Raw genomic sequence first — 14,939 nt, 5'->3', positions numbered from 1 at the left:
AATATTAGTGGTTAAGTAATTCCTATTTATAGTCCAGGGTAATTGACCCCACAACGAGCAGAGGAATAATAAAATTATATGGGTACTAAACAAAATATAGATTAAATATTCCTAATAAATAAAGGGGACGTGTCTGGAAATGAAACAGTGCTTTTGTGATGAATATTTCCCACGCCGTGTGACCGCCGGTTTGAACTGACACACTGCCACACTTTCCCACGCACGCGAGAGCCTCCTTAAAGCGCGCGGAGGGTGGCGCGCGCGCGCGCGTCAGCTCACGGGGCACGAGGCGGGCGGACTGCGGGGTGAGGATCATGTGTAGTCCACGCGCCGAAACTAGGTTATAGCGAGCTGCAGAGCAGAGAAGAGCTCGGAGACCGGGAGTCTTTACTTTACCGATTTACAGGTGTTTTTATCACAACAGAGCGCGTGAGACTGCGGGAAAGTGAACAATAGAAACACACCGGTGAATTATCTGCATGTTCAGGTCGGCGAGTTTGAAGAAAAGGTAGAAAATCCATATGAGGATTTGCTGTTGTGACAGTTTTCAGCTGCTCCGTTTTGGAGCCAGTAAGTTTGCGTCGCTTTCAGTGTTTTCTGGCTTTATTTGCACCTGGAGTTGTATGACTCGAAGAGTTGGCTAGACTTCAGCGTCAACATGAGAGGTGAGTTTGGGGTTATTTCGTTTGTGATGTTTTTTTATTTGTTGTTCTTTTGTGTTTTTGACAGCTGCTCCACTCTGGTGCAGCAGTAACTTTGTGGCGTTTGTGTTGACGGCGCCGCTTTGAAGCCGAAGTCCGAAGTGCGTGGACTTCTGGAGCGAGCAGGGAAAACAACCGGACTGCACACGACACAGGAAAACTGGGAAAATCACTTAGAATTTAATATCACCTTACAGATATTTATATGTCTTTACTTCGTATTTCACTAAATTAAATTAGTGTGTGCCATGTCAAAGTTTATAAATAACTATTTTGCGCCCATATAGCTATAAACGTAAGTGCGTTGGATGATATGTGCGAAACTCGAATCATTCTGCGTTCTTATTTAGTTGATCCTGTGACAAGAGGAATGCATTGCAGCTGTGTTACTTTATTCCACCGGTGAGCGGCTTCGGTTATGTAAGAGAGCGAGAGGGGAGGGAGGGAGCGGAGTGAATCAGGGGCTGTCAAATCACACGAAACGCTGTTGGCAGGGACTGTTTATGTTGTATAAGTGGAGCTTTATATAGTTTTACACCTAATGTATCATCTGAATTTGACTAGTCTTTACTTTTATATCTCTTTGCAATTATGAGATTAGAAACAGCAGCCTTTTGCTCCACAGTATTTATTTATTTTAAAGCTATCCTCTGAAGATGTTCCCATGCATCCCAGGAGTTTTGTTGTACTTTGTTTTATTAATATTACTGTAAGTGGAGTGGATCTGCCAGTGTGTGTTTGTTTTCCACCATCATGGCGGTCAGCATTGGGGAGGAGGGGATGGTGGAGGGAGGCAGAGGAGGTGCTCCATTGACCTAGTTCTGTCATTGAGGATTACTGCATGTGTGTGTGTGTGTGTGTGTGTGTGTGTGTGTTGACCGGTGGGCTGTGTGCATGGTCTGTCGTCATTACTGTTGAGGCAGTTTTGATAATCTGAGTCTGTTGTCAGGAGAAAATGCTCCTTTTTATACACACGGATACAGAAGATAATGAGCTGCACTAGAAGAGCCAGATTTCTGTGCACAGAGCAACAGGCAAACTGCTGCCTTACTTTTATTACTCAAAAAAGTTTTAATTTAATTATTTCAGAATGTTAAAACACATTGGTAAGTTAGTCAGTATTAACAATAATATGTTTTTGGTTGGCACTGTCAGGTGCTGTCAAAGCCACACACTGACTGCTATGACAAGCAGGATATGGGCACAGCAAGTGTGCATTTAACCATGAGGCACAGCAGGGTTGAGTTAAGCTCAGTTTCCTCTGTTAGCTAAGGTTACTTACATCAACCACAGTGTGCCACTGCAATCATACTCGGCTTCTCAATCAGATTGTGTAAAAATCTTGCATAATTTACAATGTCATTTCCACTCCATAATGAATTAGTTTAACATTGGACTGAGTTAAAAAGATATATTATAATAACTATTGTTATACATTTAATACTTAAAGACTATTTTGATCCCAGATGCAATAAATAATGCCTAAGTACCTGTTTGTACTTGTTAATACAGTATTTATTGTCACAAGTTGCTGTATAAACTGGTTGAACTTGAAGGTTGCACCACACTCAAAAAAACATATGTCAGAAAGACACGTTCAGTATTATGACTCATGACATCCAGGGATTAAGCCATATAATAAGACAGAGGTAGAGTTAGTCCAGGATCAAAAGTACAGTAGCTGTAAAGAGGAAAGGCAGCTTTCTGCTCTCCAAGGACGCAGCTGTGCTGAGCTCAGGCTCAAAGCCACGATGTGTTGAGTGTGCAGCCTTGGGGAAGTTCACAGCAAGCTACAGTATGTGTCAAGGTGCCCTTTCTCTCTTGACAACTGCATGTTAAGATTCCATTCCTCTTATCTAAAGCTTTAACTCTTTACCCAGCTGACATGTCAAAATGTTAGTATAGATCTCTGCTTTTTTGCAAGTGGAGATGACTTGAAGTGTGGGTTTTATGCATGTGGAAATATACACAGTGAATTCCAAAAAATAGTATAGTCCTATAATATTTGTTTACCCTCAGCTAAAGTCAGACTGATAGGCCATATCTCTTTTTACAAGTATGCATAAGGATAAATTACATCTTAACACGTCAAAACAGACGTGAAGAGAGATTTCAGTTCAAGACAACTCTGATTACAGTTACATGGTCCTAAATATGTTCCTGTGGTTTGAAGCAGCATGCAAAATTACATGCTGTGAAGTGAATTCCTCAGTCTGGTTTTGCTTGTGTTGCAGAGGCCCAGATGGGTTTAGACTTGGAGCACCGTTAACAACACATTTAAGTCAATACACTATCTCTCTCTAATCATGAGTTGTTACACAGAATGTGAGGCCAGTTGTTCATTATGTCAATGTTTATCACAGGAACAGTGAATAAAAGATGAACTGCTTGAACACTGAATGACTCAATTCAATGGAAACAGAGTTGCTATAGTTAAGAGGACCATATATGACGATGGGTGTAATAGGTCTGAAGTACATATTATATTCCACTAGTACTCCATCTGCTGAGTAGTTACTTAATCCTACTGTACAGTTTCTTATTAACCATTTTGAGTCTCACGTCATATGTTACTGCCTATAGTACACCTATATGAAGTCATTCATAGGAGAAGAAAGAAACTGAAGAAGAAAAAAAGCAATTTTTTCATGCAGAGGCAGCTATTGTTGGTAGCCATATTACATACTATTTAATATGTCAAATCTCCTATTCAGGCCCCACAAACCACTTTAAAATGTAGGTTAAATATACAGTATGTCAGGTAAATGTAACGTGCAAGGTAAATAGGACCTTGGACTCTGTTTGATTAGCTGGGAAGAGAGGTAAAGTCCTCTTGCAGATGGTTTACAGCATTAAAAAGTGCTGACCAACAGATGAGCAATCTGACACACTGACTGACTGACACACAGAGGACCTTTAAATCACAACATTTATAAAATATGACTGAGGTTGCAGACTCTAACTGGGGTAGGCCATAAAATGTGAACATCAAAATACAAATTTTCCACAATGAAAAAGACAAAAACATAAAATTTAATTAAAGGGAAAAATAAACAAATGAACATTACGAAAGAGTGAGTTTCTAGTATGTCACCCACTGACATACGAGCAGTGCAACAACTAATGAGGATTATTGAATTACAAGTATATGTCAGCTGCAGTTATATAATTCAGATTTTTCAAGCATGATTACGTCCTGTCTGAGATCATCTGACACTTAAACTAAATGCATTTAACAGATGTCAAAAGCAGTTTTACATGCAGCAGTGCAATTCTCTTGTTTTTGCAAGAACAACTTTTCTTAGAATAAATGTTCATGGAAATGCCCTAAATGAAATGAAAAGAGAATAAGAGAATTGTGGTTCTTGCCAGTGGTGCAACAAAGATGATAAAACTCATCGGTGGCGTCTGTTATCTGATACCAGTGTAATAACTGTTCTACATTCTGTTATTTACATAAAACATTGTAGGCTAGTGTGACTTACACCAACCAGTGTATCTGTGTTTGCAATGTTGTGATTTATGCAACATTTATTTACCGATCTTGGCCAGAACGGCTGAAGAAATATCTGTTCAACCAACTGGCCCAGAGTAAAAATAGATTTATGGAGTAGCTCAAACAGAGATGAAATTTCACTCAAATACTTGACGTGCTGCAACAAGTTAGGGGCTACTATTAGCAACTTCTGTTTCTCCTGCTGCAGCTTACTGTACTCTATGTGTTTGGAAATATTTCCAGATGTTATGCAAGTTGTAAAATCTCCAGCAAGGCAATTTGGCCCTGCCTGTTTCACCTGGTCATCCACCTTAAAGTAATCAAATCTTACAGTGTTGTTCTCCCAAACTTAAAGGAGGGCTTCACCCTCCACCCTTCCTTTACTTACAGCCTGATCAGATTTGGTTCCACCTTAAAAACCTGCAAGAAACCAGATTGTGTTTCTTGTGTGGCTGCCATTGCAAGCACCTCCCACTCTGCTGAATGGGAAACTGTGTCAGTGGAACAGCTCCTGCTCTGTGGGCGACTCTGCTGCTCAGCTGACTGGCAGGTGAGGCAGCGACTCACAGACACAGTAACTCACTCGGCGGCCAATGGGAGCGGAGGAGGGTTAGGCAGGATCTCAAACTGTTGCCAAGACAACCACCTTTGAATGAGTGTGTTCGTGGAATGCGGCCAGACGGCAGTTATATAACAGGCTGAAGGGCGGGGTGAGGCTCAGGAGGGGAGTGATAAAAGCAGCAATGGAGAAAGGGTTTTTTTTTTCCATTGCCCTTTATTTATTTATATCTCTCAGTTGTGTTTCATTTGCCAGTTGGAATTCTACCCAACCAAGATACTCAAATGTGTTACCTATCCAGCACAGATAGAGTATTGTCTTTAGGGAAAAAAAAAAAAAAAAAAAGCACAAGGGGTCCAGATTTTCAGGATAATGTCAGTCGCTAACCTCTTTTGCTTTGCCTCAGTGTGACGCATGTCTCTCCCTACGCAGAGTGACTCATGTGATTGGTTGGCTATGAGTAGTTTATAAAAGACCCTTTAGAAAACAGAGTTTTTCTGAGGAGCTGTGAAGGCCAGTTGAAGCCATCACTGCGATTTACTGGTTACCTAATACTGCATATGACCCAACAAAAGTGGTTAAGGAATTGGTTCACGCTGTAGCCTGAGCCAAATCAAATCCTGTAGTCAATCTGCACAGTAACGGTGCACCTATGGGCTACTGTATCTCCAGGCCTTGGCTGGTTCATTATGGCAGTGTGTTTCTGTTAACCTGCTAACGTTTGGCTCATCCAGGGGGAGGAGCAAAAGCGAGGGAGAGCCATGAAACTTTATAACCCTGTGCCTCAGCTAATGCAATTGACCTGCTATTCTGGGCTTGAGGAGGCCCAGCTACTTAGATAAACAACATAATGAAAAGAACAGGCTGTTCCTCTGTAAGAAGGCTCAAGCTTTCACCATGAGCACAAGGTGTACAATGTAGACAAAGTTTCATTTGATGACTCCAGAATGACTTATATTTTTGACACCTCAGGTCTTTACCATCCAGTCTCACCTGGTGGACATTAAAGTACATCTCATTATTAGAGATGCAGCAAGTATGGTTAATCAATTAGTTAACTATTATACATCAACTATTTCCTTGAACATTTAAGTTTTAGTAGTTTTTTTAAAGAAAAAGTTCAAATTCTCTGGTACCAGTTTCTTAAATTGAACTGTTTTCTACTTTATTTCTTCTATGCCAATGAAGTGAATGTCTTTGGCTTGTGGTCCTAACAAGACATTCATGATGTTGTCATGAGTTTAGGAAACAGATTAACTAACAATAAAAATTATCTTTAAGCTGTAGTCTGAATTATTATTAGACTGCCATGAATGAACATGGATTTATGTACCGTGTTGTCATACGAATTTGCAAGCTGGTGTTTGCCTTGTTTAAGTCCAGGTTGAGTTAAATAAAGTCAGAGTAAATATTGATTTATGTAATATTCCCCACTTTATTTGATATGACTGTGGGTTTTTTTTGTTGACCCTTAGCATGATAGGCCTAAAAAACAAATATTGAATGTTCCTATATGGTGTACATAAAATGCCTCTATTGTACAAATTGAACAGTTGACAAATTTGTGTTTCTTCAATACATAATATCTTTATTGTTTATGTAGAATTGTGATGGGTTAAATCTCCTCACTTGCTGTAAATGGAGAGACAGAAATTGTATGTTGAATGCAGTTATTGAAATTACTGTATTTTGGGGGGAGGGAAATCTCTTGTACCTTTTTGCTCAGACAGCTCATTTCAGGAGGTAATGTGCACAGTATGTTTGAATCTGTTTCACTTATTATTTTTCTCCTCTTTTCTTCTTGTTCCTCTCCAGCTCAAATAGAAGTGATTCCCTGTAAGATATGTGGGGACAAATCATCAGGGATTCACTATGGTGTCATCACTTGTGAAGGCTGCAAGGTAAGATATCAGCCATTCTGCTCTTCAGTTATGGATTGGTTTTAAGAACCTTTCTCCCAGTTTTTCATGTGTCGCGTATAAAGTAACAAGAAATAGCAAATTCATTATTGTCACTCTTCAACTATGGAATGAACAAGGGGCTTGTGAAAAGTATATATAGGCATGAATATGTATTGTTTTCTGGCTTTTATAGGTTGTAAATTCCACATTCAACATAGTAGCATTTATGAAAATAAAGTGATGATGATGATGTTGATGATGACATGTAATCTACTGATGCATGTTTTTGTGTGTAGGGTTTCTTTCGGCGCAGCCAGCAGAACAATGCCATGTACTCCTGCTCCCGACAGAGAAACTGTCTAATTGATCGGACCAACCGTAACCGCTGTCAGCACTGCAGGCTGCAGAAGTGTCTAGCCCTGGGCATGAGCCGTGATGGTGAGTTCAGTTATTGATCTATATTTAATTAATACAGAGTTTCCATCCACAGCCTTTCGCTAAACACAGTGAATAAACTATGTCTGACTAGAAGAATAGCTCTTGAATTTTGGTTGTATCTCTTTTTCCGTTGTGCCTCAGCGGTCAAGTTTGGTCGTATGTCCAAAAAGCAGCGTGACAGCCTGTATGCAGAGGTTCAGAAGCACCAACAGTCCCAAGAGTGTGCAGGGATCGGTGCCCGTGAGGAAAACAGTGACATGGCCGTCCATGGCCGCACCTACAGCAGAGGCTCCAGCGCTGCGCTCAGTGATCTGGACGACATCACCACACTGCCGGAAGGCCTGCTTTTCGACCTGCCACTGACCCCAGAGGATGCAGGCGGAGTATACTGTAACCTGGACATGCTTGGCAGCAGCGCAGGGAGTAGCTCATCCTCTCAAAGTTCACCAGAACAGACCAACTTGGACTTTGTAGATGGCAATCACAGCATCAAACATGAATACCAGCTGTTGCACAACTCTGGACTCTTCTCACATGCCATCCTGAACCCACTGCCTGAGGGGTGCTGTTTGATTGAAATAGGTCAGTTTGAATCCATCAATGCTCTGATTGTAGTTGCACACAGTATAGAAAAAAAATAACCTAAAACTTTGTCCCTTCAGAGCGTATAACTCAGAGTGTGGTGAAGTCCCATATTGAGACAAGCCAGTACAGCACAGAGGAGCTGAAGAGGATGGCGTGGACCTTGTACAGCCCAGAAGAGACACGTTCCTACCAGATCAAGGTATGAGTGACAAACATGTAACAGTAGAAAGCAAGAATAAGTCTGTTACAAAGGATAAATAATGGTTTCAGTTCCTCAAAGGCCACCTTTAAATATATGGTTTAGGATAGCTTTTCATGCTTTCCGTGTCTCTACAGATTTTAGTCCAGTAAAACCTGTAGAAAACTTCTTAAAGGAAAAAATATTGCACTGCAAATCATTGTACCTGTTGTCTTAGTAGACCTGCAACAATTATTCAATTAATCAGTTGTTTGTTAAATGCATAAATCCTTTTGGATTTGCTCCTCTTAAATTATAATATTTACTGGTTTCTTTACCCCTCCATGCCTTAGATTGTCTTTAGGTTGGAGCAAACCATTTATGACATTGTGGTGATCAAACAACTAATTCAATAACAGAAAAATAATGAATAATTGACAGAGAAAATAATTGTCAGTTTTTCCGACACATTTCCAACTTGGCTTTTCTGTTGTCAGTCTCTTGTTTTGGACCATAGCTTTGTGGCTTTATAATCAGTTGTAATGTAGGTCAGACTTTGGTGGAAACAAACAACCAAATCTCTTACCAGCATAACCATATAAAACCATAATGTGTAATTGTGCGGTGGTTATATAAGTCTTTCTATCCCGTGCTATCTTTCACAGTCAGCTGAGGTGATGTGGCAACAGTGTGCTATTCACATCACCAACGCAATCCAGTATGTGGTAGAATTCGCCAAGCGCATCACTGGCTTCATGGACCTCTGTCAAAATGACCAGATTATCCTCCTCAAAGCAGGTCAGTGGATGACACTAATATACACACACCCTACAGCCAGAAATCAGGTCTAAATAATGTGCTGAGTCTAATCACAGTGAAGAGCTGAATTTACAAGAAGTACGCCTCCAGCAGCGCACCTACTCTGTCGTGTTTATGTTTGTGCTTTGCAAACCTACTGTGATAATGAGAGCCATTGTTTTAAGAAGGTGCATGCAAAGTATATTACCCTCAGGTGTTGGTTGGTCTAACAGAGTTCAAATATCACATGCACTCAAAGTGACTTAAGAAAAAGGGCATAGTTTTTCAGATTTTGGAGGTAAATTTAACCTGTTTTACTGCCTCTAACTTGTAACTGTGTGTGATCTGGTTCTTGAAGTATTTCACATAAATGAAAGACTGTCCATGAGAGCCAAAACAATAGATCATCCCAAACAATAGGCACATATTTAGGATCTTATTAGTTAACAAAAATGAGAGAGAGAGAGAGAGAGAGAGAGAGACACAGGAGTGCACCCCCAGAATCTTTATTAACGATCTTCAATAGAATAGTTATATAGTTCCATTAGAATGCTGTGTAATGTTCTGTTCTGTTTCTGTTTGCATAACACTATAACTACCAAAGAAAGAACAATTCCAATGTAGAGCCATAGATTAACCAAACAAAGGGTGTGTCAGCAAACCAGAACATTGCGTACGCTGTGTCCTGTGAACAAGTGAACCACTGACCTAGTAACATGGTTCATTGTATGACTTAAGTATGTCTATCACAGCTTTAAGTGTAAAGGTGACAATATTCCAGCTGCTTTAGCAACATTAACACTGCCAGTGCTCTCAAAGAATTTCTTCCTGTACATAAGAGAAATCAGCACATTTAATCAGTATCTAACATCCTACTGCATTATAAATAGATGGATGCTATTAAAAGTGTGAATTATTTTTCAGTTTGAATGAATGTCAAAAGAAACCTTCTGTCATTGAAAGATGAGAATGTTTTCTTTATCTGCATCATTCAGGGGAAAAATATTTTCACCATATACTATGAATAACATTAAGATAAGATTTAATTGACTGTCCTTCCCTTCCTTCTGTTACCCTTTCATCCAAAGAAAAGTTGATGTTGTAACCTCATAAATATCATTTGGTCCTAAAGTTTGTTTTTTGTATTTTTTTTGTGTGTTATCAGGCTGCATGGATGTTCTTCTGATCCGTATGTGCCGGGCCTATAACCCCATTAATAACACAATGCTTTTCGATGGAAAGTTTGCCAGTCCTCAGCTTTTCAAAGCTCTGGGTGAGTCAACACATCAGCTCTCTCTCTATGGACGACTTACTCATGATGAACATAAATTTAAAGAGACTTTCCATTAGTTTAATCCAAAGTGAATCAGTATCAACATCATTACACTTAGTAGTTTATGTTTTGATTATGATTTTCATCTCATTCCCCGCAGGCTGTGATGACCTTGTGAATGCAGTTTTCGATTTAGCTAAAAGCCTGAGTCGTATACAGATGTCAGAGGAGGAGATGGCTCTCTTCAGTGCTGCTGTGCTGCTTTCACCAGGTGAGATTAGATTACTCAAAATAGACGCATCTATCTTCATATTAAGTAAGATAAGTTAGATTCCCATTGGCTGTAGTGTGTATTGAAATATTTACAGTCATAAACTTGTTTATAGTCTGTACGTCTTGTTTTCGGTTGCATAATGTTGTTGGCTTGTAGTTTGAGGATTGTAAGCATAAATGTTTACAAGCGATACCAAAGGTTGGTGAACAACTTTGGTGCACAGTGAGTAAATCAGTTCATCTGGTGCCAATGGAACTGCAAAAGCAGGAACGATTATGAATAACTAACTGTTGTCAGTTGTTTGCTCAAAAGCTAACAGACAACTAAACATATCATTAAACCATCACAGGGGAAATCTCTTAACTAAACTGTCTTCACAACAATTTGTCATTTAGAGCATGTCATGTTACGTTTTTTTGCATCTCTATTACATTGTGAGCTCTATCAATACGGGATGTATTGGAAACATGATAATATTACTGACACCATCCTCTTCCTCAGACCGACTCTGGCTCACAGATATCCAGAAGATTCAGAAGCTGCAGGAGAAAGTCTATGTGGCTCTGCAGCGCTGCTTACAGAAAGATGGAGCCTCCGAGGAGAAACTAGCAAAGGTGCAAGCCCATTATGATACTTGGATTAAAATGTAAATGCTTTGTACAGCTGCTTTACTGCTAAGACGTTAACTGTAGTAACACCTCCTCCTCTTCTGCATTTTCCCTCTAGATGGTGTCTAAACTTCCTGTAATGAAGTCTATTTGCAACCTCCACATCGACAAACTGGAGTTTTTCCGCCTGGTTCACCCCGAGACAGCATATACCTTTCCTCCTCTGTATAGGGAGGTTTTTGGCAGTGAAATCACCTTCCCAGACTCCACAGAGGGTTAGCACCATTTACAGTAGCTTATTAGGGTGATTAAAATAGAGACAATTGAGGTGTAGGGAGATAAAAATGTGGCAACCAGCTGAGGCAAAACCAACCAGCAGCTCAATGACAATCCTGCACGCTACACTTTAGGACACACTTCTCTCACCTCACCTGAACTCCCATCCCTGTGGAGTAGCTTACACTGCCCTGCAAGCCAGTCCATTCAGCTCCAGCGTTAACACTACAGGAACTGCTGCTGGATACTCAGTGCATGTTACCTCTTTTATGGAACTAGAAGAGTAGCCTACATGATTTGTACTCTCTAAAATATTTTTCTAAACCTTTGAATTCCTTTTTAAAATAAATTTGACTTTTACTGTTCTCTCAGTTCCTCTAAGCTACTGTTGAATGTACCCCCCTTGTCCCCTTTACCGTTCAGCTCAGCCCTAAGCTTGATATAGAATGTACCTCCTTAAAATCCTCACCTACCTTTTTAGAGATTTGCAGTAACAACGCTCATCTCAGCTGTCAGTCTAGTACCACCACGTTTTATTCAATCTTTTGGCAGCGCCCATATTTTGCAGTTTTGTAACATATGAACAAACTGTTGAAAGGGACCACGATCAAACTCACAAACAGACATGGTTTTAAACTGTGTGATTCATGGGCAAAAATTCAGAGTGTCTGCCACCCTGTAACTATAAGCTCTTGCACAAACAGCACAAAACCTAGCACTTATGCTGATCTATATATATATATATATATATATATTTTTTATTTTTTTTCTTAGCACACCCTCAGACACTGATGAGATAGCTCTTAATTTTTTTTATGCAATCAATGACCTCAGTCCTATTTACCCTTTCCCTTTGCAAATGCCACTTAGAGAAGGAGTGAAGAATCACAGAGGTACTGTGAAAGTATTTTCAGATGTTCCTTTTTTTATATATATATATATATAAACACCTATATAATCATGTAAGATAAGAGCAGGTGTGAATTCATACAGAGTGAGGGGGAAGTTACGTAGTGCCTGTGCTCCCTACCCATATTTTGGAGTTAAGGGATGGAAAGATAGATGTTGCTGTAAAGAATATCTAGCAGATAATTAGCACTTAAAAGTCCTCATTAGAATCCAAAATGAACTTCTGGCACAGGATTTTACGGGTTCGCACTCAAACTGCCATCTGTGAAATGCTAGTTACACCCTCCTTGTAGATAAGCTATTTGAACAAGGTGCTGGGAAGCTGACCACAGGGGATGTGTGTTCTCAAGGAGGAGCTACTGGAAGGGGGACAAGTCGGCCCCTTCCTCCTCCTCCTCCTCCTCCTCCTCCTCTTTCTCAGAAGAGAACCATTCCTCAAAAACAACCAGCAAGTTCAAAAGACTTTGGGAGTCTGAAAAAAAAGAAAACTGTCAAAAAAAATTTGAAAAGCTGTCAGAACGTGAGATTCAAAAACATTTCCGCCTACATGGATGCATGAAAAGCAGAATGGAGAGTGTATGATGGTGTTATTTATGCTCCTTAGGTATCAGTTAGAGAGGATTTACTGTCTGCGCCAACTCTCACCGCTTCAGGGTCAGCAGACTGGGCTGTTGCAGGCAGCCGAGCTGTTCTGATTGGAGAAATAAATCCTCTATTCCTTTTTCCCCACTCCCTTACTACCTCACCTTCTTTAACACTACATAGCACAGCAAAGGGTTGACAGAGCCAACAGCTACCCCCCTGAGTTAGTATTTCTGCATTTATACTAGGATGCTTTTTTAATTCATCATTTAGTAGCAAAAATCTCAAGGCCAGTGAAACTATTGTGAAATGTAGTATATTTCTTATGCTCTTGAAACAACAGGCAAAAGCAAACTGAAAAGCGTGATCTAGTTACGCAAAACACATTTTCTGTTACTGCTTTTCTGTCACTTGAGCGCCTTTAGGTCCAGGAAGCCCTACATAGATACAGATCTTTGTGAAGTCTCTGAAGTAACCTGAGAGTGCATTCACAAGATTTTTCTTCGAAGTAGGGAAGCGTTCGCTATTACATTTCTGTAAAAAGTCAAGAAGCTACTAGAGAAATTGCAGTTATTTCTATCTGAAGCATAATACGACAATCACAATGCAGATGTCTAGTTCTATGTAATATTTCTGCCAGGTTTGCTTTGCACTGCTGGGACAGTGCTTTTCGCCATATACACTTTCTCTCACAGTGTGAAGAGGACGAACCCTCTTCTGGGTACTTAAGACAGTGGCATGGTGGGATTGTGCAATAATGTCTTTCCCATTGTTTTGTTAAACATGTTTGGCCTTTATTGCCATGTATTTCAGTTAATACTTACAGAAGCACTCCAGCATAGACACACAGTTAACCTTACAACAGAAAAAAAAAATCTATTTTCATACACTATATATTTTACCAAATATCCAGCCAACTCCTACAGAAAAACTCTCATGGCCATGTGACTCTGTGAGGCACAAGATTGTAACAAAGTGCACTACTTTGTGTATTGAATCCAAGAATGTTAGACATGTCTGTTGAAACGTACACTTTATAGTTTTGCAGGCCTAAAAGCTGTCCAGGGGGCAGCAGTACCTTCGATCTGCACTTACATTTCTGTGTAGAGTTACTCAGGGAGATAGCTGGGCTCTCTGTCCTACAGTGTCTGCAGTTAGTCTGGCTAGCAGGACACCTTGCACCAACATAGAAGACCTTAAACCTTGATCACTGTGTACAGTACATGTTCTTGTGAATGTTTGATTACAGAAGTATCAAAGATTTTACCCATGTCTGATATCATTATTGCAAGACTTTTGAGTTTGAGTCATAGATTAAATAGGATATGAAAAAAACAAATGTAGTAAATTAAAAAAAAATTTAAAAAAAAATAAATATAAAAGATGGATTATAATCTCTGAATCTTGTGTTGGTTTTGTTGTGATCTTTTGCTTCTTAATTTGTATCCTTGTATGTCTTTTTTTTCTCATCAGTTTAGTGTCCTTTTTGTCTTGGAGAGATGTAATTCTATTTTTTTTTAAAGAGCGTTTTTAAAGATGTATCCTTGAAAGTTTCTCTTTTGTCATGATCCTTCTGTTTATGATATTTTCATTCTATTTTAAGATTATTATTGAATCGATATAGATTTTAATAAAAAATAATTTATGATATGTCATGGATATAAAGCCCAAGAGGTTATTAACACAGTCAAGTGTTATTGCACAGTGGTGTTAAAATATGTGGATTTAAGAATGTAATAAAAGGCTTTTTACAATTACGTTGTGGCTTTCCCTAATATTATTTCCATAAAAAACCTCCAAAATGTTGCTGATGGTTAATCCAATGTTGCTGGTTTTAGCTAAATAATACATTTATCACATGTTAATTTTACTTTATTTAATATTAATTACATTATTTAACATGTCTTGCTTTTATTGCATTGTTCGGCTACATATTCATACAGGAACATTAAGAAAAAAAGGGGGTTTTTTTGTATTTACCACCTTGTGTATTTATTGTTCCATTCTAGATAAAAGCAGGGGATAAGGATATCCTCATGTCGGTGCATGCAGTTATTTTCAGCATCACTTAAAGAGTAGTTGTGATTTTCAGGGACACCACAGGATCAATTATGACATTTTAGTTCCTGGTAACAAAACAAGTGTATTGCAAGCAGCAGAATAAGATAAAACACAGACTAATCACATCTCACTCCTCTCCGGTCACAGTAAGCCTCCCTCCTTTGCATATATAATATCTCTAGTCTTTAACCTTTTGGAATGGTTCTGAAAGTAAAACAAAAAAGTACTAGTCCTCTTCCATTTCCCTGTTAAGAGTAGACTATAAGATAAATAAATAAAACTGTTCCTTGCTTACCTGAT

General features: G+C 39.3%; 1 protein-coding gene across 1 annotated transcript; it reads left to right on the top strand.

Annotated features, from left to right (window-relative positions):
* Window positions 1–316: 316 nt before the first annotated feature.
* On the top strand, window positions 317–14,334 carry rorca (RAR-related orphan receptor C a). The gene is made up of 10 exons (XM_030133219.1): window positions 317–665; window positions 6,572–6,657; window positions 6,954–7,095; window positions 7,237–7,677; window positions 7,758–7,879; window positions 8,524–8,656; window positions 9,822–9,929; window positions 10,090–10,200; window positions 10,705–10,817; window positions 10,930–14,334. Exons 1-10 carry the CDS (start codon window positions 659–661, stop codon window positions 11,089–11,091), a joined length of 1,425 nt encoding a protein of 474 aa, XP_029989079.1. The 5' UTR covers window positions 317–658; the 3' UTR covers window positions 11,092–14,334.
* Window positions 14,335–14,939: the final 605 nt, after the last annotated feature.

The sequence above is a fragment of the Sphaeramia orbicularis genome, chromosome 4 (assembly GCF_902148855.1).
Source record: "Sphaeramia orbicularis chromosome 4, fSphaOr1.1, whole genome shotgun sequence".
NCBI classification, from domain to species: domain Eukaryota; kingdom Metazoa; phylum Chordata; class Actinopteri; order Kurtiformes; family Apogonidae; genus Sphaeramia; species Sphaeramia orbicularis.
Note: the sequence above shows the minus strand (reverse complement) of the source record. Positions and strands in the feature narration are given on the sequence as shown.

Bases quoted from the DNA above. Each gene is read 5' to 3' on its own strand.
- rorca (XM_030133219.1), top strand. The intron at 7,096-7,236 runs GTGAGTTCAGTT...GTTGTGCCTCAG, and splicing joins CCTGGGCATGAGCCGTGATG to CGGTCAAGTTTGGTCGTATG. The intron at 7,678-7,757 runs GTCAGTTTGAAT...TTGTCCCTTCAG, and splicing joins GTGCTGTTTGATTGAAATAG to AGCGTATAACTCAGAGTGTG.